This window comes from Oratosquilla oratoria, chromosome 15 (assembly GCF_046742065.1).
Source record: "Oratosquilla oratoria isolate Oo_2021 chromosome 15, ASM4674206v1, whole genome shotgun sequence".
NCBI classification, from domain to species: domain Eukaryota; kingdom Metazoa; phylum Arthropoda; class Malacostraca; order Stomatopoda; family Squillidae; genus Oratosquilla; species Oratosquilla oratoria.
In genome coordinates, this window is record NC_134791.1 from 17,161,653 (window position 1) to 17,186,652 (window position 25,000).

Below are 25,000 nucleotides of genomic sequence, written 5' to 3' on the forward strand. Positions count from 1 at the left end.
CAACAGCGAGGACGCCTTTATCGAGAACCTCAGCAAGAGGTACCACGAGAACATCATATACGTAAGTACGAGACCACGAGGCCACACGGCCTCGCATACCACACCTGCCGTCGGGCGATTTGATTAATTTTGGTTATTTTTATTATTTTCTTAATATTTTTATTATTTTGCTATTATTATTTTTCCCTTTATTGTTATTTTATTATTTTCGTTATCTTTATATTTTTATATCTACGATTCTATTATTTTATTATTTTTACTATTATTATTTTTTTTTGTTATTTCATAATAATTTTTTATCTTTATTATTCTTATCATTAATGTTATTTGAGTACCTGTTCAGGTCATATATAATATATATATATATATATATATATATATATATATATATATATTACAAAGGATCACAAAGGCGGAGCATGCCGATAGGAGACCTTTTGGTCTATAACTAGGTCGGATGCAAAAAATTATATAAAATAATGATAAATAATAGATAAATGAATAAAAAATAAATAAATAAGTAAATAAAATAAAATTATAATATATATATATATATATATATATATATATATATATATATGCTGGAGCAAAACACACTACAGACTTGAGTACTTGATTGTGCACAAAATGACCAAGGAGGAGTTTTGTATTCCATAACCTTTGGACCAGATCGTCTTGGTATTCTCCACCACGCATGAGGGGTTGCCCAACACATCCCCATAGAAACAACGCGGGCGGGCGCGTGGGATGGCCGTGCGTGTTCACACATAATGTGGCGGTTGCGACGGCGGATGCTCGGCCCCCCTCTCTCTATCTCTTTCTCTCTCTCTCTCTGTCTCTCTCTACCCCTCTCTCTTTCTCTCTCTATCATTTTCTCTTTCTCTCCTCTCTTTCCCTCTTTTTCTCTCGCTACCCTGCTCTCTCTCTCTCTCTCTATCCTTCTCTCTCTCTCTCTATCCCTCTCTCTCTCTTCTCTCTCTCTCTCTCTCTCTCTCTCTCTCTATCCCTCTCTCTCTCTCTCTCTCTCTCTCTCTCTATCCCTCTCTCTCTCTCTCTCTGTGGTTTAAATTACAGGCTGACCCTTCGCCGTGGGCGGTTACCCTAGGGGGTGCGGTTCTGTTGAAAGATAAAATCGGGGCAATGAATAGGTTTCAGTCAATCTCTTCTGCCAGAACACGATCATATGTATATATATATATATATATATATATATATATAATATATATATATATATATATATATTATATTATTCAACCACAAACAACTTTTAATTCCATGCCATCGCAATCGAGACTGAAGAATCGCTCGATGGAGACACATACTAGCTAAATGCAATATCATAGCGGAGGTGGGTTGAACGCGATATTTCGTGTAGATGTATGTAATTCGAGCATACAAATATAAGAAAATCGTACTCAACTTATATCTCTCTTGATAGCGCATTGGTTTAAGTCACTGTAACTTTGTTACGGGTTAGCTGGGTTCGAATCCTCGGCTCGTCCACGTTTCAATTTCCAACAAAATGTCTCCATCGAGCGATTCTTCAGTCTCGATTGCGATGGCATGGAATTAAAAGTTGTTTGTGGTTGAATAATATCAATTGATCGCTGGGAACCATTCAGTGTAGATGTAATATATATATATATATATATATATATATATATAATATATATATATATATATATATATGCACTTAAACACGCACATACATACATCAAAAATTGAAAAAGAAGTAAAACAATAAAACCGTTAACGACCGTTATACGATGCGAGGCCCCTGAATTTGAATTCAAATTTAAATTCGGGCTGAAGTCACACAAGATAACGGCCGACGCGTCCTTGCATCCAAATGTGGCTTTATCGAGTGAAATAAATTGTCATAAATTGGTGTGGTTTTACCCCCGTTGGGTCGCCGCCCCACCCCTCCCCCCTTCGCCTTCCGAGAAGAGATTGGATCGTATTGGCTACCGGGAATAGAGGGTGGAAATAGAGATATAGGAGGGAGAGTAAGAGAGAGAGGAGGGTTGAAGGAGAGAGAGAGAGAGAGAGAGAGAGAGAAAGAGAGATATGGCGGAAATAGAGAGAGAGGAGGGTTGAGGGAGAGGTGGAAATATAGAGAGGTGAGATAAAGAGAGAGAGAGAGAGAGAGACGAGGGTGGAAATAGAGAGAGGGGGGAGAAAGAGAGAGGAGGGTTGAGGGAGAGGGATAGAGAGAGAGAGAGAGAGATGGAAATATAGAGAGGAGGGTTAAGGGAGAGAGAGAGGTGGAAGTAGAGAGAGGGGGAGAGAGAAAGAGAGAGACGAGGGTGGAAATAGAGAGACGGGGAGAGAGAGCGAGAGAGGAGGAAGGTGGAAACAGAGGGAGAGAGAGAGGGGGGGAGAGGGTGGAAACAGAGAGAGGGGAGAAAGAGGAGGGTGGAGATAGATAAAGAGAAAGGAAGAAAGAGAGAGAGGCAGAAAGAGAGGAGAGAGAGAGAGACAGGAGGGTGGAGAGAGAGAAAAAGAAAGAGAGATAGAGGGATAAAGAGAATATGTTCATACAAGATCTTTATTACGTCACAAGCTCATGATGACGTCATAGATTTTTGATGACGTCATCCCGGAGGAGGAGGAGGGGAGGAAGGGGAATAAGCACTGCGTCACTCTGGCGCCAAGGCGATGCCAAATCGCGGATAAAATCGTCCGGCGCCAGTGAATAAAATAATTATTTCTTAACCAGAATAAAGACTACTATGTAATGCGTTATTTAACGAAGATGATTAAAATCGGCTGGCGACAAATGAAGGTGGCTGGGAATGGGATTATAGACATGGACGATGATGGGAGGAGGAGGAGGAGGAGAGGGAAAGAAGAAGGAAGAGGAAGCGTAGGTGGAGAAGGAGAAGGGAAGAAAGAAGAGTAGGTGGAGAAGAGAGGGAAAGAGAGAGGAAGAGGAGAGGGAAAGAAAGAGGAAGAAGAGGAGGAGAAAAGATGGAGATGGTGGTGAGGTGGAGAAGGAGGAGGAGGGTGTTTAAGGAGAGTCGAGGGGGGGGGACGAGAGGAAGGGAGGAGGAGAAGGAGGAGAGGGTGATTAAGGAGATGGGAGAGGAGGAGGAGGAGAAGGAAGAGGAAGAGGAAGAGACGGTAATTAATAAGAATCGTGAGGGGAGGAGAGGAAGAGGAGGAGAAGTGGGGATGGAAGGGATAAAGTGGAGAGTCAAGGGAGGAGGAGGAAGAGGAAGAGAAAGAGGAGATCGAATGGAAGAGATATGATGGAGAGTCGAAGGGGAGGGGAGGAGGAGGAAGAGACGGTGATTAATGAGAGTCGGGAGGAGGAGGAGGAGGAGGGAGGAGTGGGGATGGAAGGGATAAAGTGGAGAGTCGAGGGGGAGGAGGAGGAGGAGGAAGAGACGGTGATTGATAAGAGTCGAAAGGGGGGGGAAGAAGAGGAGGAGGGGAGGATTGGGGATGGAAGGGATAAAGTGGAGAGTCGAGGGAGGAGGAGGAGGAGAAGAGGGGGAGGAGGAGAAGAAGAGGGGGGAGGTGAAGAAGAGGGGGAGGAGGAGAAGAAGAGGGGGGAGGTGAAGAAGAGGGGAGGAGGAGGAGGAGAAGAGGAGGAGGAGAAGAAGAGGGGGAGGAGGAGAAGAGGAGGGAGAGGAGAAGAGGAGGAGGAAGAGACGGTGATTAATGAGAGTCGGGAGGAGGAGGAGGAGGAGGTCTCAAGGGAGACACGTCAAAGTTGAGAGATAAGCTAAGATGGATGGATGGATGGAAGAGAGTTGAGGGAGGTTGAGGTGGGTTGAGGCGGGTTGAGTTGAGATTGACTAAAGAGGTTGAGGGAGTCGAGGGAAGCCAGGTTGAGATGACGTGGGTTGAGGGTATATTGAGGTTGATTGAGTGAATTGAGTAAGTTGAGGAGAGTAGATTGACAGAGTTGAGGAAGAGTACCTGGGTTGAGGAAGTAGATTGAGGTTGATCCGGGGGAGGATGGAGATCACGAAAGGGGTTTTAAGTCAGAACTGGTTTAGTGTGAGTTAAGTTTAATTGGCTTCCAGCTGGGTTCAGTTTGGTTAAGTTTAACTGAGTTCAGTTTAGCGTGGGTTAAGTTGAACCGGGTTCAGTTTAGCGTGGGTTAAGTTTAACTGGGTTCCAACTGGATTCATTATAGTGTGGGTTAAGTTTAACTGGCTTCCAGCTGGGTTCAGTTTAGTGTGGGTTAACTTTAACTAGCTTCCAACTGTGTGGGTTAAGTTTAACTAGCTTCCAACTGGGTTCAGTTTAGTGTGGGTTAAGTTTAGTTAGTGTGATTGGGGATTACCCAGAGTGAGTGGGCGACGTGATTGGGCTGACGTGGGCGTGATTAGGATGTTGATAGAGTGGTTAGGTCGGGTATGCACTTAGGCCCCTCCCACTTGTTCGTTATAAAGAGGTTGCCATACGATGCTTGGTCGTTATAACGGGGTAATTTTTTATTCATTATTATTTATTTATTGGTATTATTTTATTTATTTATTTTTAGGAATAATTTTTTTTTTTTTTTTTTTTTTTTTTTTTTTTTTTACGGATATTTGTATCAACCAATAAGGACGCACGGATGCCAAAAGGGGCGTGGCCTAACTGCCCACTTAGCGTGAATGGAACGAGAAAGTAAGAGGCGAATGTCAGGACATCTGGGATGACGGGGCGTTTATTCATTTATATTTATCTTTATTTACTCACTTATTTGATTATTCATTTATGATTTATTTATTTATGTGTTTATTTATTTACGTGTGCTTGACTTTCTCCCTCTCTACTCATGTGGGGTACTGAATAAATGTTTTATGTCGTTAATATTTTATGGACTTTAGTAACACCTCTACGGACCAGGGCCACACATTTTTTTAAACAATGGATAACTCACCTCCATTAAAAAATCTAAATTAATTTCTAACATTAAAAAATATAATTGAAAATCTAACTTTGTCCCTCAGTTCGTTGTGGTGGTGTCCCCCAAGGATAGAAACGCTGGTCATTACTGGGAACAAATCTCTCTCTCTCTCTCTCTCTCTGCCTGTCTTCCCTACACACTCTCTCTCCTCTCTCTTTTTCTCTCCCACCCCGGTGTTTCTCTCTCTCTCTCTCTCTCTCTCTCTCTCTCTCTCTCTCTCTCTCTTCCACCCTTGTCTCTCTCTCCCCTCTCTCTCTCTCTCTCTCTCTCTCTCTCTCTCTCTCTCTCATTCTCACTCACCTTCTCCCCCTTTCTCTCGTTCCTCCCACTCTCTCTCTCTCTCTCTCTCTCTCTCTCTCTCTCTCTCTCCCCCTGTCTCTCGTTCCTTCTCATCTCTTCTCTCTCTCCCCCCCCTCTCTCTCTCTCTCTCTTTCCAAGGAACCAGAGTGAAGTAATCAAAAGGTAAAGAGGTCGACCGTTTTGTCACGGACACAATAAGCACGGCGGTCGGCCCGTCCATCCGGTGGGGTCGGATGGCACTCCCCACTGGATGGATCCCGAGTGGTCGGTCGGCCGGTCGGCCGGCGCAGCGGCCCGGCCATGCCGGAAAAACGGGTGACTCCTGTCAGGAAACCAATTTTCTGTTATTTCAAACGAGTTTATATATGCATGAAGAGAAAGTGTATTGTGGTGGGTTTGGTTCAATATGATTTTTCTAATTTCATTTTTTTTATTTGTGTTTGTTTATTCATTTATTTTTTTGTTAAAAAAGGGAAGAAATAGAGGTCGATGACGTCATGTCGCTTGGTTAATATCGAAACGCAGGTGGTATATTTTATTTTGCCATATCTATTTTTATGTACTTTATCTTTATAAAGAGATGGATCATTTATATTTTCATATTATTTCTTTTATATATATATATATATATATATATATATATATATATATATATATATATATATATATATATATATATATATTGTTATCATTATTACTATTATTATAAAAAAAAAAGAGGTCGGTGACATCATGTAGCTTGGCAAGCGTCGAAAACGCGACATGACGTCATCATGGCAGGTGAGAGGCGCAAAGTTCCGGTCCACATAATTAAGCGATAACGGTTGGAGCTCTATCTGGGTGTGATCTCCCCAGGAGTCTGTCGAGCAGAATGTTAATGGAGTCTTTTTCATTATTTATTATGTGCGTCAGAATATCACGTCATGTCGCGTTAATTGTTTGATTTGACGTCATGGCGCGTTAATTGTTTGATTTGACGTCATGTCGCGTCAGTTGCTTAATTTTACGTTAGATCGCGTCGTTTGTTTGATCTGACGTCATGTCGCGTCGTTTGTTCGATATGACGTCATGTCGTATTGTCTGTAATATGACGTCATATCGCGTTTGTTCGATATGACATCATATCGCGTCGTTTGTTCGATATGACGCCATGTCGTTTCGTCTAAAATATGAACTTAACCCGCGTCGTTTCTTCGATATAACGTCATGTTACATCTACTGTATGAAGCCATCTCGCATCATTTGTTCGATATGACATCAAGTCGCATCGTCTGTACGATATGACGTCATGTCCTTTTGTCTATTCGATACGCCGTAATAATAAGAAATCGACAGTTGTCTCATATATGTGTATATATATATATATATATATATAAACCCGGTATGTGTTTACTGAAAGCAGCTCATCTATTATATAAATAAAGAGCAATTGAATTGCAGCGCTTATATCATTGCAACAAACGCTCTTGTGAGGAACGCCGACGCACCAAGATGGCTGCCGAATGCGCGCGCGCGACAGGCAGGCAAAGCCAAAGGCAAAGCCAAAGGGGGCGCAAATCGTTTTAAACTAAACTGATGACACGCGCCGCGCCTTCTCCGTCTCCAACCATGATTCTCGAGTCGGCCTCGAGGCTGTCTCGAAGAGTCAGGAATGCAGAAGAGGAAATCAGAATATTATTATTATTATTATTATCATTATTATCATCATTATTACTACAGGAGACCTTTTGGTCCATAACAGGTCTTAGTGTATATATATATATATATATATATATATATATATACATACATATATATATATATATATATATATATATATATATATATAATGGTTTTATTGAGTTAACAATGATACACTGACAATACGCAGTGCTAATTCTAAAATTGCACTAATTTGATTTAGGAACCGACGTTCATAGAATGACGAGTATGCTGCAACCGAAAGGGGGTGAGGTGTGTGTGTGTGTGTGTGTGTGTGTGTGTGTGTGTGTGTGTGTGTGTGTGTGTGTGTGTGTGTGTGTGTGTGTGTGTGTGTGTGTGTGTGTGTGCGCGCATGAAGAGAAATGCAGAGACTGTTGTGATCCCGTGGTAAAGCTTAGTGGGAGACGATTGGGTGACATGCACGCTCGCGCGCGCGCACACACCCACACCCACACACAAGTATACACACAAGTTCACACTCCCACATACAAATGCACACACACATGCATGCACACACACACAGGTGTACACACATAAGTTCACATACACACGTTCACACTCGCACATACACATGCATGCACACACACACACGCACGTACAAACACACACACACACATGCATGCACACACATACATACGCATACAAGTGTACACACAAGTTCACACTCGCACATACACACGCACACACACATACATGCATGCACACACACACACACACACACACACACACACACACACACACACACACACACGTACAAACACGCACACACACACACACACACACACACACACACACACACACACACACACGTCCGTATGGATTGGAAACTCGATTAAAACTACAAACCTTTACAGTCCCCCTTGGGCAAGGGCATGGTTTATGTCAAGGTTGGCGCTGCTACCCGTTCGCCATTGGCGATTTCTATCCACGTTTGGCGATCTGAGATTGGCGCCGAATCGCCACGGGCCAGAGTAGATTCAGAGATAACCGCGTTGGACATTTTAGCGATAAAACTGAGTCACGGAAACAATTGTAAGTCCATCTGGAGTCCAACTGCGTGTGTGTGTGTGTGTGTGTGTATGTTCATGGATTGTTTTTTTTTTTTTTTTTTTTTTTTTTTTAGATAATAATTCCTATGTCCTGGCTGATCCTATCCAAGTCTTATTACACAAAAAAAAAAAAAAACTCAGAAATATTTATTTCATAAAAACACACACACACACAACTCCCCCCCCCCATGAGAGTTGGAGTAACGGGATTCGAACTCGGAACGCTGGAGTAACGGTTGTGAACGCTATCACTCCGCCGTCGAGCCGTATGTGTGTGTGTGTGTGTGTGTGTGTGTGTGTGTGTGTGTGCAAGGTCACAGCATAACTCATAGAAATGGCCATACATGAGGTGTGTGCTCTCATCTGGAAGACTAATATTTGTCGATCACGGGTCAAGCACACGATCCAAGACCCATTCTGAATTGCAAAAGGGGCATCTTCACATAAACGCCTTCAATGACGTCGTCAAAAAAATAAATAAATAAATAAATGAATAAATAAATTATTTAAGACCGGAATTAAATGTAAAAATGAATGAATAAAGGAATAGATATTATCCAAAGCTCTTATCCACACGACAAGTCACCTACCCACGTTTCCTTTTTCCCACAATAAGTCATCCCCCCCCACTCCCTCATCTCCATCTCCCCCACCCTCCCCCACTTATCCTTCACTGTCTTCACTCATATCCGCCATTTCCTCTTATCCGTCGCCATTTCCCTTTATCCGTCATCTTGTGGTATCCTGTTGGTTCGGCATTTCCATGTCCGGCAACCTGACACTGGGCGCTCCTACATCCGGATCCTTGATCAACCGGCACTCCTCATATCCGGACCCTCGATTATCCGGAACTCCCTAGACACGGACACCTCGATTATCCGACACTCCATAAATCCGGAACCTCGATTATCCGGCACTCACCAATCACGGATCCTCGATTATCTGGCACTCCATATACCCGGACACATCGATTATCCGGAACTCCCTAAACCCGGACACATCGATTATCCGGAACTCCCTAAACCCGGACACCTCGATTATCCGGATTTCACTAAACCCAGACACCTCGATTATCCGGCACTCCCTAAACCCGGACCATCGATTGTCCGGAACTTCCTAAACCCTGACCCTCGATTATCCGGCACTCATCAAACCCGGACACATCGATTATCCGGAACTTCCTAAACCCTGACACCTCGATTATCCGGCACCAGAGTTTTCCTCCGTTTCTTGTGTGTGTTGTCGTCACAAACAATCCCATTGACGCAATGTTCCCTTCAATACAGTGACCCAATTTAATTGAACGAATAAAGCGTCAGACGATTTTATTCAACCCAAGCGGACCCTCGTCCAGAACGTGGCCTCGTCTGACCGGGACCCCGCGAGAGTGTCAGTTATTTTGAATAAAATCACCTGGCGACACGAGGGAATGTGTAGCGGACGGAACCGTATTGAAGAGATCAACAATGACGCTGTCAGCGAGGATAAAATAACCCAATCTTTTTTGTTAATTAGTTAAGAGCAGGAGAGGAGGAGGAGGAGGAGGAGAAGGGGGGTTTGTAACTAGTTGTCCGAGTTTTAGTAAGTAGGAGGATCGTTCTGGACCTGGAGGGGTTGGCACTCGCTCCCATCTCTTTTTGGCACTCCTCTCTCTCTCTCTCTTTTTTTCATGGAATTTTGCCATTTTTTTCAAACACTTCTTGGAGCTATATAAGATTATGGTTATACATACATACATACACATACCAAGGCTTTTTCCCCCTTCCAAGGGAGGTAGCCAAAAAGGGAAAGGCATAAAAACACTCCCACCCATTTCATCCCCAAATACACTCCACACCCCTCCCACCCTCCCTCTCATCTGAGCACCTCCTGGATGACGGGTCATCCCTGCACCCTGCCCACCGCCCTGGGTCAGAAGCAGTGTCGCAAGACACAGCACATCCACAGCAAGGCCGCTTCATTTAATCGGCGACCCCCCCTCTCCGTCCCCCCTTGCATATAAGGAGAGGACGGGGAGAAATCCCTTCGGGCTGCGTCAAAATTTACTCACACATACTACCCCACCCCCCACCCCCCCGCCCATTCCTCCTCATGCAATCACAACATCATCCATATACAACCATTCTCCACTCACCTCTGTCTTCCGTCCTCTCCCGTCCTTCCTCAACAGACATTCCCCTCATCCTAGGACGTCCCCTCATGTTCACTCCCTCCACATCTGCCTTCCATACCTCTTTTACTAGTCTTTCTTCACTCATTCTTTCCATGTGTCCAAACCATCCTAATATTCTTTCATCAACCCTATCTCCCAAATCCTTTTTCACCCCTGTTCTCCTCCTCACCTCCTCATTTCTCACTCTATCCAGCCTAGTAACCCCCACCATACTTCTCAGACACCTCATCTCAAACACATTCAAACTCCTTCTCTCTTCTTCTCTTATGTTCCACGTTTCTGCCCCATACAGTGCTGTTGGCACAATCACTCCTTCATACAGTCTCCTCTTCGCATCCATTCCCAAATGTCTATTCCTCATTACACTCTTTTAATCCACCAAGGCATTTACTCGCTTCTCTCAATCTACATTCTACTCCACCTTCACTCCACCTTTTCCTGCTACACTTGCACCCAAGTATCTAAAACTATCCACTTCCTCCAGTCGCTCTCCCTTAATGTTCACTTCCAGTCTACTGCCACTTTCACCCCTTGTACATCTCATCACCTTACTTTTACCCACATTTATCTTTAGCTTTCTTCTATCACATACTCTCCCAAACTCTGCCACCAGCTTCCTCAATCCCTCCTCTGATCCTGCCACAAGCGCAGTGTCGTCCGCAAACAACAGCTGGCTCACCTCCCACTTTTCTCCATTTTCTTTAACCATCTCCAATCCCTGACCCACTACCCTAGCATTCACCTCTCGCACCACCCCATCCATGTATAAGTTGAACAGCCAGGGCGACATAACGCATCCTTGATGAAGTCCCACCTTTACTTCAAACCACTCACTCTCTCCATTTCTAATCCTGACACAAGCTCTATTACTCTCATAAAAACTCTTGACAGCTCCCAAAAGCTTTCCTCCTATCCCATAAATCTGCATAACCTCCCACAGTGCCTTTCTGTCTACCCTATCATAAGCCTTTTCCAGATCCATAAAAGCCCAAAAAACATCCTTCCCCTTTCCTATAGCTTTCTCACATATCTGTCTTACCACAAAGATCTGATCTACACAACCTCTACCTGTCCTAAATCCACACTGTTCCTCACCAATTACTCCTTCTGTTCCTCTCCTAATCCTCTCAATTAAGATCCTCCCATAAGCCTTCCCTACTACACTTAACAGGCTAATCCCTCTGAAACTACTACATTCACACTTGTCCCCTTTTCCCTTGTAAAGAGGAACTATACAGGCACTTCCCCAGTCCTCCGGTACTCTACCCTCTCTCCAGCAAACATTAAATAACCTCACCAACCAGTCCACCATCACTGAACCTCCCTTTTTCAGACTTTCTGCATGGCATCCATCCAGACCAGGTGCCTTACCTGCTTTCATCATCTTTACAACTGCCTTCACCTCATCCTTCCTTATTTCTCCTCCATTCTCCTCACTCATCACTCTCATTTTCTTCGCATTTCCCACTGCAGCTATCTTTCCTTCCCTATCCTCCTTCACATTTAGCAACTCCCTAAAATATTCTGCCCATCTTCCCTTACTGCCATCTCTTCCATTATCATCTCTCCATCTGTACCTTTTACCTTTTCTTCCCTACTTGATTCGCCTCCTCTTCCTCTCTTAATTTCTTTCCAAAACATCTTTTTATTACTTTCAAAATTTTCTGTCATACTCCCACCCCATTTCACATCTGCTCTCCTCTTTGCCTCCATTACCTTTTGCTTTACTTCTCTTTTCTTTTCTTTGTACCTCTCATATGACTCCCCCGTCCTCTTTTGTAACCAATCTGTGAATGCTCGCTTCTTCTCTTCTACAACCTTCTTTGTTTCCTCATCCCACCATTCACTACCCTTTCTTCTATTTCCCCCTCTCCTTCTTGTTCCACACACCATCCTTGCACACTTTAAGACTCCCTCCTTGAACCATCCCCATTCCTCCTCCACACCCATCTCTGCTCCATCCTTTACTCCCTCCCACTCCTCCTTCAGCTTCTTTTCGTACTCCTTCTCCTTTTCCTTTTCATTCAAGGAGTTCACTCTAAGAACCTTCCTACCTTTTGTCCCTTTCCTCTTTCTCCATCTATCCTCCACTCTCAGCTTACCTTCCACCAAAAAATGATCTGATATTCCCCACCCTCTCCCCTTAACATAGGTCGTATATTCTAATTTCTTTAATACACACACACACACATTAAGTACGTTCGTTTTTGATATGCCAATAGAGCCCCACCCAAAGCCCACACCTTGACCTCTGATTGGTTAAACTGTTCTACGTGTAACCACCGAGAATGATGGCAGCCAATCAACGTTCATGACGAGCACGATCCGCCCAATCAGAGGTCACATACTCACAAACACAGAGAAAGAGAAAAGAGAGAGAGAAGGAGAGAGAGAGAGAGAGAGAGAGAGAGGCCAACGATTGTGAAATGTGGTCAAGATTCTCTTTGAGGTTAAAATAGGTCATTGCCATGACGAAAATAGGACAAAGGTGGCGGGATTTCTCCTCCGGAAATTGAGACGACAAGAAGGGTTGGGTGGGCGGATGTGACGTCACTGTCACGTGACGTGAAAAGAAATATCACGTCACACCGCCGTTTGAGTCAATTCGACTTAATTTGTGACAGGTGAAGACGACGACGAGGAAGAACAAGCGGGATGCAAGACATTATTATTTTTTTTTTCGTATTTACGAGTAATTTGTATTGCTACTAATATTACGACTAATTGTTATTGTCGTTATTATTTTCATTATCTTCATTATTATTATTATTATTACTTATTATTGTTATTATTATCACATTATTATTATTATTATTATTATTATTACTATTATAATTATTGGTGTTATTGTTAATATTATTTTCGTATTTTTAGCAGTTGTTTCTTCAAAGTATACATTTCCTTGCATTTTGATGTTTAGCCTATGACGTCATGTCGCTTGAGGCTGGGCCGATGACGTCATGTCTGTTTACTTCTTTATTCATGATTGACTCTATCGATGACGTCATATCGTCTTTCGAAGACATTGAAGACGATCGATGACGTCACACCTTTCGATGTCGTTTTCAATTCGGAGAGTGACGTCATATCGTTTAGGCTGAATCGATGGCGCCACACTGTTTTTCGATGTCGCTTTGAAGTCGGACAGTGACGTCATATCGCTCAGGTATCGATGACGTCAAGTCGTTTATTAATGCCACTGACGACTCGGCTGATGACGTCAGGTCGCAGATGATGACGTATGCAGTGACGTAGCAGATGTTTTCAAAGGGCTTCAGCTATAGCAAGTCATCAAGGCTGACCACAGCGCATTCCGTAAATAAAATAAATAAATAAATAGATTGATAATATAATAATAATGATAATAATAATAAAATAGAATTTTACTGATTTCTATAGCCGTACTTGTTCAAACCACCGATATATTTATAAATAGATAATAGGCTAGATAATATTAACTAGAAAACGAGGTAGAAACATTACGCCAATTTTGGCTTAAAAAAAAAAAAAATAGACATTACAACCTTATTAATGGTTAATATTATTCCCCCCAGTCTCCATTAATTTTCAATCATTCCTACGCCATCCCTTTTTACTATTATTACAACATATATTATGCATTATTTATTACATGTTATACATCACATATTATACATTATGTTATTCTATATGTATATATTCAGTATAAGTGTTACTGTGTACATATTACGTTAATGAAATCTCTCGATCTAGGTGACTATGCATCTATATGCTTATCCTAACAAGGTCGCCACTTTTTCTTCCGACAGACATACATTGTTATTCTATATGTATATCTTCGGTATAAGTGTTACTGTGTACATATTACGTCAATGAAATCTCTCTATCTAGGTGACTATGCATTTATACCCTTATCCTAACAAGGTCGCCACTTCTTCTTCCGACAGACGTACATCGGGCAGGTGTTAGTGTCGGTGAATCCATACAAGGAACTTGGGATCTACGGCGACAAAACAGTCGAGTCCTACAGGAATGTCAACTTCTACGAGGTTCCCCCACATGTGTAAGTAGTCAACCCCCAACTCCCTACCTGTCTCCGTTTTTATCACGTTTTCTTTGTTATTTGTATGATTTATTTATTCACACACATATCCATACACACATACACACATGCATACACGCACGCACACACATACATATGGATACACACACACGGGGCACTGCGAGTATAGCTCCCTTCCCGTATAATACAACTAGGTAATATAACTAGGTAAAACGCGTATAAACAAACACATGTATATGCATACACACATATATGCACGCACACACATGTACACACACACACATGCACACACACACACGTACACACACACACACACACACACACAAACATGCCCACATTGATTTATTTTAGGAGAGACAAACATGTTTTGGATCTATAAATCAAATACAGAAATTGATTAGATCATTTATCAGTGGTGGATTGACTGGTGTGATAGAGTTGATGAACTGATAGGAAAGAGTTGATTGACGTCGACCGCGATTATAGATATGAATTTATTCTATTCTGGTGAAGAATTGAGTGATGATTTTTGTAACTGTTTGGTGGAATACAATAGACTACAATAAGAAGGGTTGCTGACTGACTATTTAGTCCACGTTCAGGCTACATGTAAATAATAAATTAAATAATTATGAAAAAGTATTATAGAATAAGGTTAGTGTAGGATGAAGGACTATTGTATTGTTGATGTACGTGGAAGGCTGCTGTATTGTGTAGTGTATGTGGAGGGCTACTGTATTGTGGAGGTGGTGTGTGTGGAGAACTACTGTATTGTGGAGATAGTGTGTGTGGAGGGCTACTGTATTGTAGAGATAGTGTATGTGGAGGACTACTGTATTGTGGAGGTACTGTATGTGGAGGGCTACTGTATTGTGGAGGACTACTGAATTGCGGAAGTACTCTCTGTGGGGGCTACTGTATTGTGGAATTACTCTTTGTGGAGAGCTACTGTATTGTGGAGGTACTGTATTATGGAGGGCTACTGTATTGTGGAGAGCTACTGTATTGTAGAGAGCTACTGCATTGTGGAGAGCTACTGTATTGTGGAGAGCTACTGTATGTGGAGGATTACTGTATTGTGGAAGGCTACTTCATTGTGGAGGACCACTGAATTGTGGAGGGCTATTGTATTGTGGAGGACTACTGAATTTTGGAGGTACTCTCTGTGGAGGGCTACTGAATTGTGGAGTTACTCTCTGTGGAGAGCTACTGTATTGTGGAGGGCTTCTCTATTGTGGAGAGCTACTGTATTGTAGAGAGCTACTGTATGTGGAGGATTACTGTATTGTGGAAGGCTACTGTATTGTGGAGGACTACTAAATTGTGGAGGGCTATTGTATTGTGGAGGACTACTGAATTGTGGAGGGCTACTGTACTGTGGAGGTACTGTATGTGGAGGGCTACTGTATTGTGGACGCTGTGTCATTTCCTTCCTGCCGCCAAGCGATTTTATTCACCTAGACGGACCCTCGCTTGAGAGAGGCCACGGCGGGTCGCGACCCCCAACCACATTTGAATAAAACCACCTGACGGCAGATCAGGGGCCGTACTCGGTACCGCCGAGTTGGAAGGGTTGCGTTAAGCGACGCTTATCAAATCCTTATCTGTTGTTATCTAACACCCGTTCTTGTGATAGGTGCACTTCTGTCTGGGGTCAGGGAAGCGGGTTAGGGGCGAGGTTACGTTAACCTGGGTTAGAGAGACGGAACGTGGTTAAGTTAGCGGTTAAGTTAAGGTTTGTGAGTTAAATTTTAGGTTAATTTTTGTCCGTAGTGAGATTTGGCAACGTTGGGAAATTGAAAGTTGCCAGTTGGTCCATTTTCACGCAATTATTTCCACTCAGTATTGTGCCGTACTTTATTCATTTTTTCTGATGAAAGAAATGAGATTAATTTTAATCCCCTGGGGCTACTTTGTTGATTTGATTAATTCATTTATATATTTATTTTTATTTCTTTTATATATTATTTGTTTTTTATATAATCTATTATTAATATTATTATTATTTATCAATTTTAATTTATTTTATTTTATTCTATTTATTTTATGTTTTGCTCGTGGCCTAGGATGACCTAGGCCCGCGTTCTTCTTGTCGTGACCTGAGCTGACCTTATCTTTGTCCCTTTTTTCCCGCGCCGTCGATAGGTTTGCCATTGCCGAGAATTCCTTCCGGTCCATGATTGGCGAAACGAATGACCAATGCATCCTCATCTCGGGTGAGTTTTTATTTATTTATTTTTTATAATTTCTATTTTATTCTGTTTATTAATATTTATCTTTAAATGTCTATTTGTGTAAAAAGCTGACCAGTGCATCATTATCTCGGGTAAGTTTTATTTTATTTATTAATTATATTTTCTGTCATTTCTATTTTATTCTATTTATTAATATTTCTCTTTTAATGTTTGTTTATAAAAAAAAACTATTTTTACATGTATTTTATTCAATTATCTATTTTATTTAACTTTTCATCTCATTTGAGGCTTAAATTATTTATTATTTTTATTTGTTTAATGTATTTTCTTCTGATTTTATGTAATTCTATTTTCATAAAAAAGTGTTTTATTTATTTGCCTTATTTATATTTTTTATTTTTCTTACTTTTATTTATTCATTTACTTAACATTACTATAATTGATTGTTTATTCTATTTTCTATTCTAATTTCTATTTTAATCCTAAAATCTATTTTTACTTTTTTCTACTTCCATTTTATATGAATATTGTTATTCATATTTCCATTTTCTATCATTTTATTCTTTGTTTTCGGGCAACCTGTTTTTCCACCTTATGGGAGGGTAGCCTTTATCAGTCACCCCCACATCAAGGGGGGGAGAGGTGGGGGATCGGGTAGCCCCCCCCCCCCACACACACACGTAGTTCTCGTTCCGCCTGATGATCCGCCCCGGGGGGGGAGGTGCGAGGAACGAGTTTCGTTCCCCCTGCCGTCTTCTCCTGCCGGCGGGCAAACAGGTTCTTCGTCAGGTAGGTACTTGGGGTCGTAGACAAGAGAAAAGACAAGACAAGAAAAAAAAAAAAAAAAAAAAAAAATCGTGTACATGCATATATTTATACATTTTTTATCAACCACAATACACTTTAATTCTAAGCCATCAACATCGAGAGACTCGCGGAGGCCAACATGCAGAAATTGAAACGTGGTACGGCCAAAGATTCGAACCCGGGCTAGAATGTGACAAGTGTTAGTGACTTAACCGATTGCGCAATCAAGAATATATATATATATATATACAGTATATATGTACAGTGAACAAATGAATATGATGAATAGCTTGATCAAATTAATTAAGTACATATATATACACCCATAGGCTTTTTCCCCTTTATAAGGGGGGGATAGCCTAGCCAAGGTGTGTTCCCTCATTTCATCCCTTTGTTCTTTTATATCAGTTTTTTGTAAGAAAAAGTGTGAGAAAATAATATAGATTAATAAATAATAAATCTAAATAAATAAATAAATATAATAAATAGATAAAAATAATCTATTCACAATCATATATAACTAGTTACAATATGTATATAAATATATATATATATATATATAAGTTACCAGAAATTAAGAAGAATAATTGCCATAAACACAAACAAAAACAAAAGTAAACACTCACGAAATAAATTAGTAAATAAATTATAAAATAAATCACATAGTAGATAAATCATAAAATGTGTAGAAAGTGGCTTTGAAGAAGAAGCTACACAAATTATAATCATCTTCACATGACACGTGCACTAGGAGAGGAAAGTTGTGTCGTGTCTGCCCTATCCTTCACAACAATGCTCATCACATTAACCTGTAATTACGTGTACTAAAATAAATAAACAACTGTAATGGAACATGTATCGACTATACACGCATGTACACACACACACACTTGCACGGGCACACACTCCTTTCACGTGTAGCCCCTGTTCACCTAGCAGCGAGTAGGTACGGGACGTTAGTCAAGGAGTTGTGACCTTGCATTCCCGGTGTGTGGAGTGTGAGTAGTCTCAGACCTACCCAGAGATCTGCTAATAATGAGCTCTGAGCTCACTGCCGTAGGGTGGTGTCTGGCTGTCTCGAAAAGAGGCTGCAGCAGATCCGAGGTGAATACACACACACACACACACACACACACACACACACTTACACACTTACACACTAACACATGCACATACACACACATGTACATATACACATACACACACACTTGCACACTAACACATGCACATACACACGCAGACACACACATGCACATACACACACTTAGACACACACATGCACATACACACTTAGACACACACATGCACATACACACACACTTAGACACACACATGCACATATACACTTAGACACACACATGCACATACACACACACACACGTGCACAGGCACAAACACACATACACGTGTACACACACACTTGCACACTAACACATTCACACACACACACACACACACACACACACACACACACACACATATATATATATATAAATATATCTATCTATATATATTTTATATATATATATATATATTTTATATATATATATATATATATATTGTGGTTACTTCGTATACAATATTCGTTCAAGGTTACAGCAACGAGATGATTATTCAATTGGTATCAAACTTACTCAACGTTCTCAATGAGCGTTCGAAGGCCAAATTTCATCATCATTTGTAAGTTCACTAAAGTTCATTTTGTTACTCAAAACGCCATCTGGAACCAGCGTTTCTATCCTAGCTGGATTACACGAGTAGGTTCTCCGTGTCCGGGGGTGGGGGGGGTTGCCTTTACAATCTCCATGAATGTGGAGATAGTAATCAAAGAGTTTACGCTAGGAGGCGTTTAGCCGAGATCAAAGCAGTTCCAACTGCGCTCCCGGCTTGAATATAGATGACAGATACTACAAGCCGTTACTGTTCCCATTGAGCACATGGATGTGTGTGTGTGTGTGTAAAGGTTCATTTAATAAACATCCTCACCTCTTAAATAATAATGATAACAATAATAATAATAATAATAATAATTCACCCTTCACAAGATACGGCTGCTATGTAAAATTGTGTGTGTGCGCGCGCGCGTGCATGTGTGTGTGTGTATGTGTGTGTGTTTACGTTTGAGCACCTGGGGTAAAACCAGGATAAAGATAAGGTTTGACAAGTTCAACAGCTGCTGATAACCTATGGGACCCCTACACACACACACACACACACACACACACACACACACACACACACACACACACACACACACACATGAGCTATGACTCTCACCTGGAAGGGTAATCCCTGTTGATCACGAGTCTAGCACGTGGTCCAAGACCATGGTGAACACACGCGCACACACACACAGACAGACACTACATAGCAGAATAGAAGTATAATTATTTTTTCTGTTATTATTATTATTATTATAAATTATTATAATATTAAAATTATTATCATTATCATTATTATTATCATTGTTATTAATATCATTATTATTATTATTATTATTATTATTATTATTATTATTATTATTACTACTTATCCATCTTTTTGGGGGTAGACAACTATACCCGTTATGTGACAGATGGCACATCAAACAGCTGGTCGAATTACTTGTACTCTGAAACAGTAATGATAAGTTCAGCTGGCTCAGCTCGACCATCTGGCTGCTGACATCACTTGCATCTCCCCCACCATCGCGTTTCCACATTCCAGAGAGACGTAGTGGCTCAGTGGGTAAAGTGCTCTCCTCAAGATTTTTTTTTTTTACAAATGAGAACTATTATCCTGTGGTAGAGAGAGAGTGGTACATACAATAAATAAATAAATAAATAATAATAATAACAAATAAATAATAATAATAATAATAAATGAAATGATAAACAATCACTGCAAATGCGCTGTACCCAGAACACCAGCGGACAAAAAAGAAAAGAAAAAAAAAGAAGAAAAAAAAAGAAGAAAAAAAAGAAAAAAAAAAGGACGTGACGTCAGGTCACGGCGGGCCGTCAGGAGACCCGATACTCGCAACCCGTCGGTGCCCAGCCCGGTACCCGGTACCCGCCCGTCCGGGCATAATGACCTCTGCCACAAGCCGCAGGTGAAAGTAGGGCGCCAGGACCTACTGTACTGGTCATTGAGAGAAGTCACCCTCCTCCTCCTCCTCCTCACCGTCCCCAGACAACAGCTGATCTTCCCCTCCTCCTCTTCCTCCTCCTCCTCTCTCTTTCTTCTTCGTCTTCTTCTTTTTCTTTTTCCTTTTCCTCCTCCTCCTCTGTCTCTTCCTTCTTCTTCGTCTTCCTCCTCCTCGACGTCCCCAGACAACAGCTGATCTTCCCCTCCTCCTCTTCCTATGTCTCTTCTTTCTTCTTCCTTTTCATCCTCTTCTGTCTCTTTCTTCTTTCTTCTTCGTCTTCTTCCTCCTCCTCCTCTATCTCTTCTTTCTTCTTCCTTTTCATCCTCCTCCTCTGTCTCTTCCTTCTTCCTTTCTTCTTCGTTTTCTTCCTCCTCCTCCTCCTCTTCCTCCTCACCGTCCCCAGACAACAGCTGATCTTCCCCTCCTCCTCCTCACTGTCCCCAGACAACAGCTGATATTCTCCTCCTCCTCCTCCTCTATCTCCTCTTTCTTCTTCCTTTTAATCCTCCTCCTCTGTCTCTTTCTTCTTCGTCTTCTTCCTCCTCCTCTGTCTCTTCTTTCTTCTTCCTTTTCATCCTCCTCCTCTGTCTCTTTCTTCTTTCTTCTTCGTCTTCCTCCTTCTCCTCCTCCTCCTCCTCCTCACTGTCCCCAGACAACAGCTGATGTTCCCCTCCTCCTCTGTCTCTTTCTTCTTCTTTTTCCTTTCCATCCTCTTCTTCGTCTTCTTCCTCCTCTTTCTCCTCCTCCTCTTCCTCACCGTCCCCAGACAACAGCTGATCTTCCCCTCCTCCTCCCCTCCTCCTCCTCACCGTCCCCAGACAACAGCTGATCTTCCCCTCCTCCTCCTCCTCACCGTCCCCAGACAACAGCTTATCTTCCCCCTCCTCCTCCTCCTCCTCCTCCTCCTCCTCCTCTCTCTCTCTCTTCCTCCTCGTCCTCAGCGAAAAGCGGATCTTCCCCCTCCTCCTCCTCCTCCTCCTCCTCTCTCTCTTCCTTCTCCTCTTCCTCCTCCTCGTCCCCAAATAACAGCTGATCTTCCCCCTCCTCTTCTTCCTCCTCCTCTCTCCTCCTCCTCCTCTTCCTCTTCCTCCTCCTCCTACAAGAAAAGCTCTTCCTCCTCTCTTCCTTCCATTCCACACAAAAGAAACGGTAAATCCGTAACAACAACAAACTACCTTAAACAACAACTCAACTACCACTCCTCTCACTTGCATAAACTTTCATCGGGTTTTAATTAAAGGAAAAGTTATTAATTGGATGGGGGATTTTGGAAATCACGTGGGGGTTTGGAAGTCTATTGTAGACACACACACACACACACACACACACACACACACACACACACACACACACACACACACACACACACGACTCGAGGGCATGTGGGTAGAGTTTGCTACTACAGCGGCCGGGTTCGAATCCGCCCAGGGCTGAAATAATTTCAGTATCTCACCGTGAGTCGGTACTCCAAACTCTCGTGGGCGGGAGTTGGGTCTGTTTTTTTTGTCTTTATTTTATTTTGAGCTCTCCTCCGGGAGGGAAATACCTGTGGATCACGAGTCCAACACGTGATCCAAGACAATGGCAAATCGTGCGCGCGCACACACACACACACACACACTAAAAGAGACGGAACCCCACGACCATAGCTTTTTATTTGTATTTTATTATTATTTCTTATCATTTAATTTAATTCTATTTATTCATATTCATTTTATTATAATCAATTTTTATTATTTATTTAATTATTTATTACAAATCGAATGATTATCTCTATAGCCTTCTAGTATACCTTCTAGAACTTTCTAGTTGACTCTCCTGCGTTCTAGAATCTATATGGGGTCGGTTTCTGGGGGTTGATTCTAGAAAAGCATTCCTCTCCGTAATATTTGAGCTCTGATTTTTTTAGGGAGCGTAAGGTCTGTGTGCGCCTGGATCTCACTCTCTTCCTCTCTTTTCTCTTTTTATCTTTATTTTCTTCTTCGTTTTCTACTCTTTCTTAATTATTTTGTTTTTCTCTTTCTCTTTCAATCTCTCCTGTTCTCTCTCGCTCTTCTTCTCTGTTCTCTCTCTCTCTCTTTTTCTCTCTCCCTCTTTTTTCTCCCTCCCTCTCTTTTTCTCTCTGTCATTTCTCTCTCTTTTTCTCTTTTCTCTCCCTCCTTCTCTCTTTTTCTCTCCCTCCTTCTCTCTCTCTCTCTCTCTCACTCTTTCTTTCTCTTTCTCTCTCTCTCTCTCTCTCTCTCTCACCCTCCCTATTCGCTCTCTTCCTTTTCTGTTCTCATTTCTCCTCCTAAAGATTATTGTTATTATTATTATTATTATTACTATTATTATTATTATTATTATTATTATTTTAGTCATTTGAATATTGTATTTAATATTTTTCTTATTTACTTAATATTTTTATTTGTTTATTTCCTACCCCGTTATCATACTTATAATTATTTCATTCATTCATTTACCTTGATCTATTTATTAATTTTTACTTATTCTTATTTATCTATTTATTTATATTATTGATTTATTTATCTATTTATTTTTATTTATAATTTATTTATTTATTTATTTTATTTACCAAACGTGAATGTGGTGGTTAGCATACACCAGGAGTCACTTAACCACTGTAACTGAATCTATTACCCTAACCCGGTGTGCTGGGACTGCCAGGACCCGTGGGGGTCCACGTGGCCCAGGAGGGAGGCAGAAACCAACGCTCCACATCACTGACGCTCTTATCAAGACCTTTGTTTGTTATTGTGTAACTGATTACGTAACACGAGGCGTTTGACCTGATCTGACCCGACGCTGAGGTCACAAGAAAGGTCAAAGATTTTTTTTTTTTTTTTTTTTTTTTTTTTTGCTTGTGAATAAATAATGAAAAATAAAATAAAATTAAATAAGTAACAAATCGATAAAAATTATCTAAACATTTGTTTTTTTTTGCGTGTGAATATATTCAAGAAATAAAATTAAATAAGAAATAAATGAATAGATAAATTAATTCAATATTCGCCATGATGGTAGAGTGTTTGTTTAACACTGAAAATAAAAGATCGAATAAATAAGTATAATAAATAAATATACGAAAATAAATTCCCAGTTTAGAGTATTCGATTTTCCACCAACGATGATAAGCGAAGAGTCTAGAGGTAAGAGGGAGGGAGGAGAGGGAGATGGAGGAGGAGGAGAGGGAGGACGCCAAATGGGACCAGGTGTCTGGCGCCTCCTCCATTCCTCCCTCCATATCCCTCCTTCCCTCCCTCCATATCCCTCCATCCCTACCTCCCTCCATATCCCTCCCTCATTCCATCCTTCCCTCCCTCCATATCCCTTTATCCTTCCGTCCCTCCATATCCCTTTATCCTTCCGTCCCTCCATATCCCTCCCTCACTCCCTACCTCCCTCCATATCCCTCTCCCCTCCATCCTTCCCTCCCTCCATATCCCTCCATCCTTCCCTCCCTTCCCTTCCCTCCTCCTATCCCTCCTTCCTCCCTCCTCCATATCCCTCTTCCATCCTCCCTCCCTCCATCCTTCCTCCCTCGTATCCTCCATGCCCTCTTCTCACGGAGGAGGGGAGGGTGGGGGGGGATGGAGGCCCATAAGAGGAGGAGGATAGGGAAGAGAATGTGAAAGAGGAGGATAAGGAGAATGTGGAAGAGGAGGATGAGGAGAATGTGGAAGAGGACGAGGGGAATGTGGAAGAAGAAGGGCAGGAGGAAGAGAATGAGGAAGAGGATGAGGAACAGAAGGATGTGGAGGAAGAGGAAGAGGATGTGGAAGAAGAGGAGGAGGAGGAGGTAGACGAATGTACAGCACAAGAAAACAGAGAAGACGAAGGAGGAGGAGGGAGGAGTAGGGGAGATCGCCAGATGCACAGCGAAGAGGGAGGAGGAGGAAGAAGAGGAGGAGGAGGGTGGCAGATGTATAGCGCAGAGCAGAAATGGGGGAAGGAAGACGAGGATGGGAGGGGAGGGAGGAGGAGGGGAGGAAGACAAGGAGAGGGGAGGGAGGAGGAGGTGAAAGGGAAGAAGAAGGGGAGAAGAAGGAGGAAGGAGGAGGGGAAAAGGAGGAGGTGAGGGGGAAGAAGAAAGGAAGGAGGAGGAGGAAGGGAGGAGGGAGGAAGAAGAGGGGGAAGGAGGAGGAGGAAGTGAGTAGGAGCGAGAGGGAGAAGAAGAGAAGGAGAGGAGGAGGAGGGGAGAGAAGAAGAGGAGAAGGGTGAAGAGGAGAAGGCGGAGGGGGAGGAGGAAGTGGGAGGAAGAAGTGGTAAAGAAGAATGGAGAGGGGACGGGAGGAGGAGGAAGAGGAGGAGGAGAAGGAGGGGAGGAATGACAGGAGGACAGGGAGAGAAGGAGGAGGCGGAGGAGAGGAGGATTGAAGAAGGAAGAGTGTAGGGAATATGAGGATTTTTATTGATTTATTTTTATTTTATTTCAATTCATATTTAGAATGATTTCAGGGATTTATTTAATCTTTTTCCTCTTTATCTCTTGAGCTTTTCAGAAAAATGGCACACTTTAGATATTCTCTTCTTGCCAATACCGAACGATGTAAATGTGGATTTAATAACTCAAAAATAAATGAATAAATAAATAAACAAATAGATATATATCGGTTTAAGTCCCTATCACTTGTCACGTGCTAGCGCAGGTTCGAGTCCTTGGCTGTACCACGTTTCAATTTCTGCATGTGTGCCTC

General features: G+C 42.0%; 1 protein-coding gene across 7 annotated transcripts in view; it reads left to right on the top strand.

The window, feature by feature from the left end:
• Positions 1 to 25,000, top strand: part of Myo61F (unconventional myosin 61F) — a 201,243-nt gene that overhangs the window by 114,623 nt on the left and 61,620 nt on the right. For all 7 annotated transcript variants that reach the window (XM_076198623.1, XM_076198620.1, XM_076198621.1 and 4 more), the window contains 3 exons: positions 1 to 61; positions 14,059 to 14,174; positions 16,320 to 16,390. The exon at positions 1 to 61 is cut by the window's left edge and continues 68 nt beyond it. In XM_076198623.1, the coding sequence (XP_076054738.1) occupies positions 1 to 61; positions 14,059 to 14,174; positions 16,320 to 16,390 (248 nt within the window). The remainder of the gene's footprint in view (positions 62 to 14,058; positions 14,175 to 16,319; positions 16,391 to 25,000) is intronic.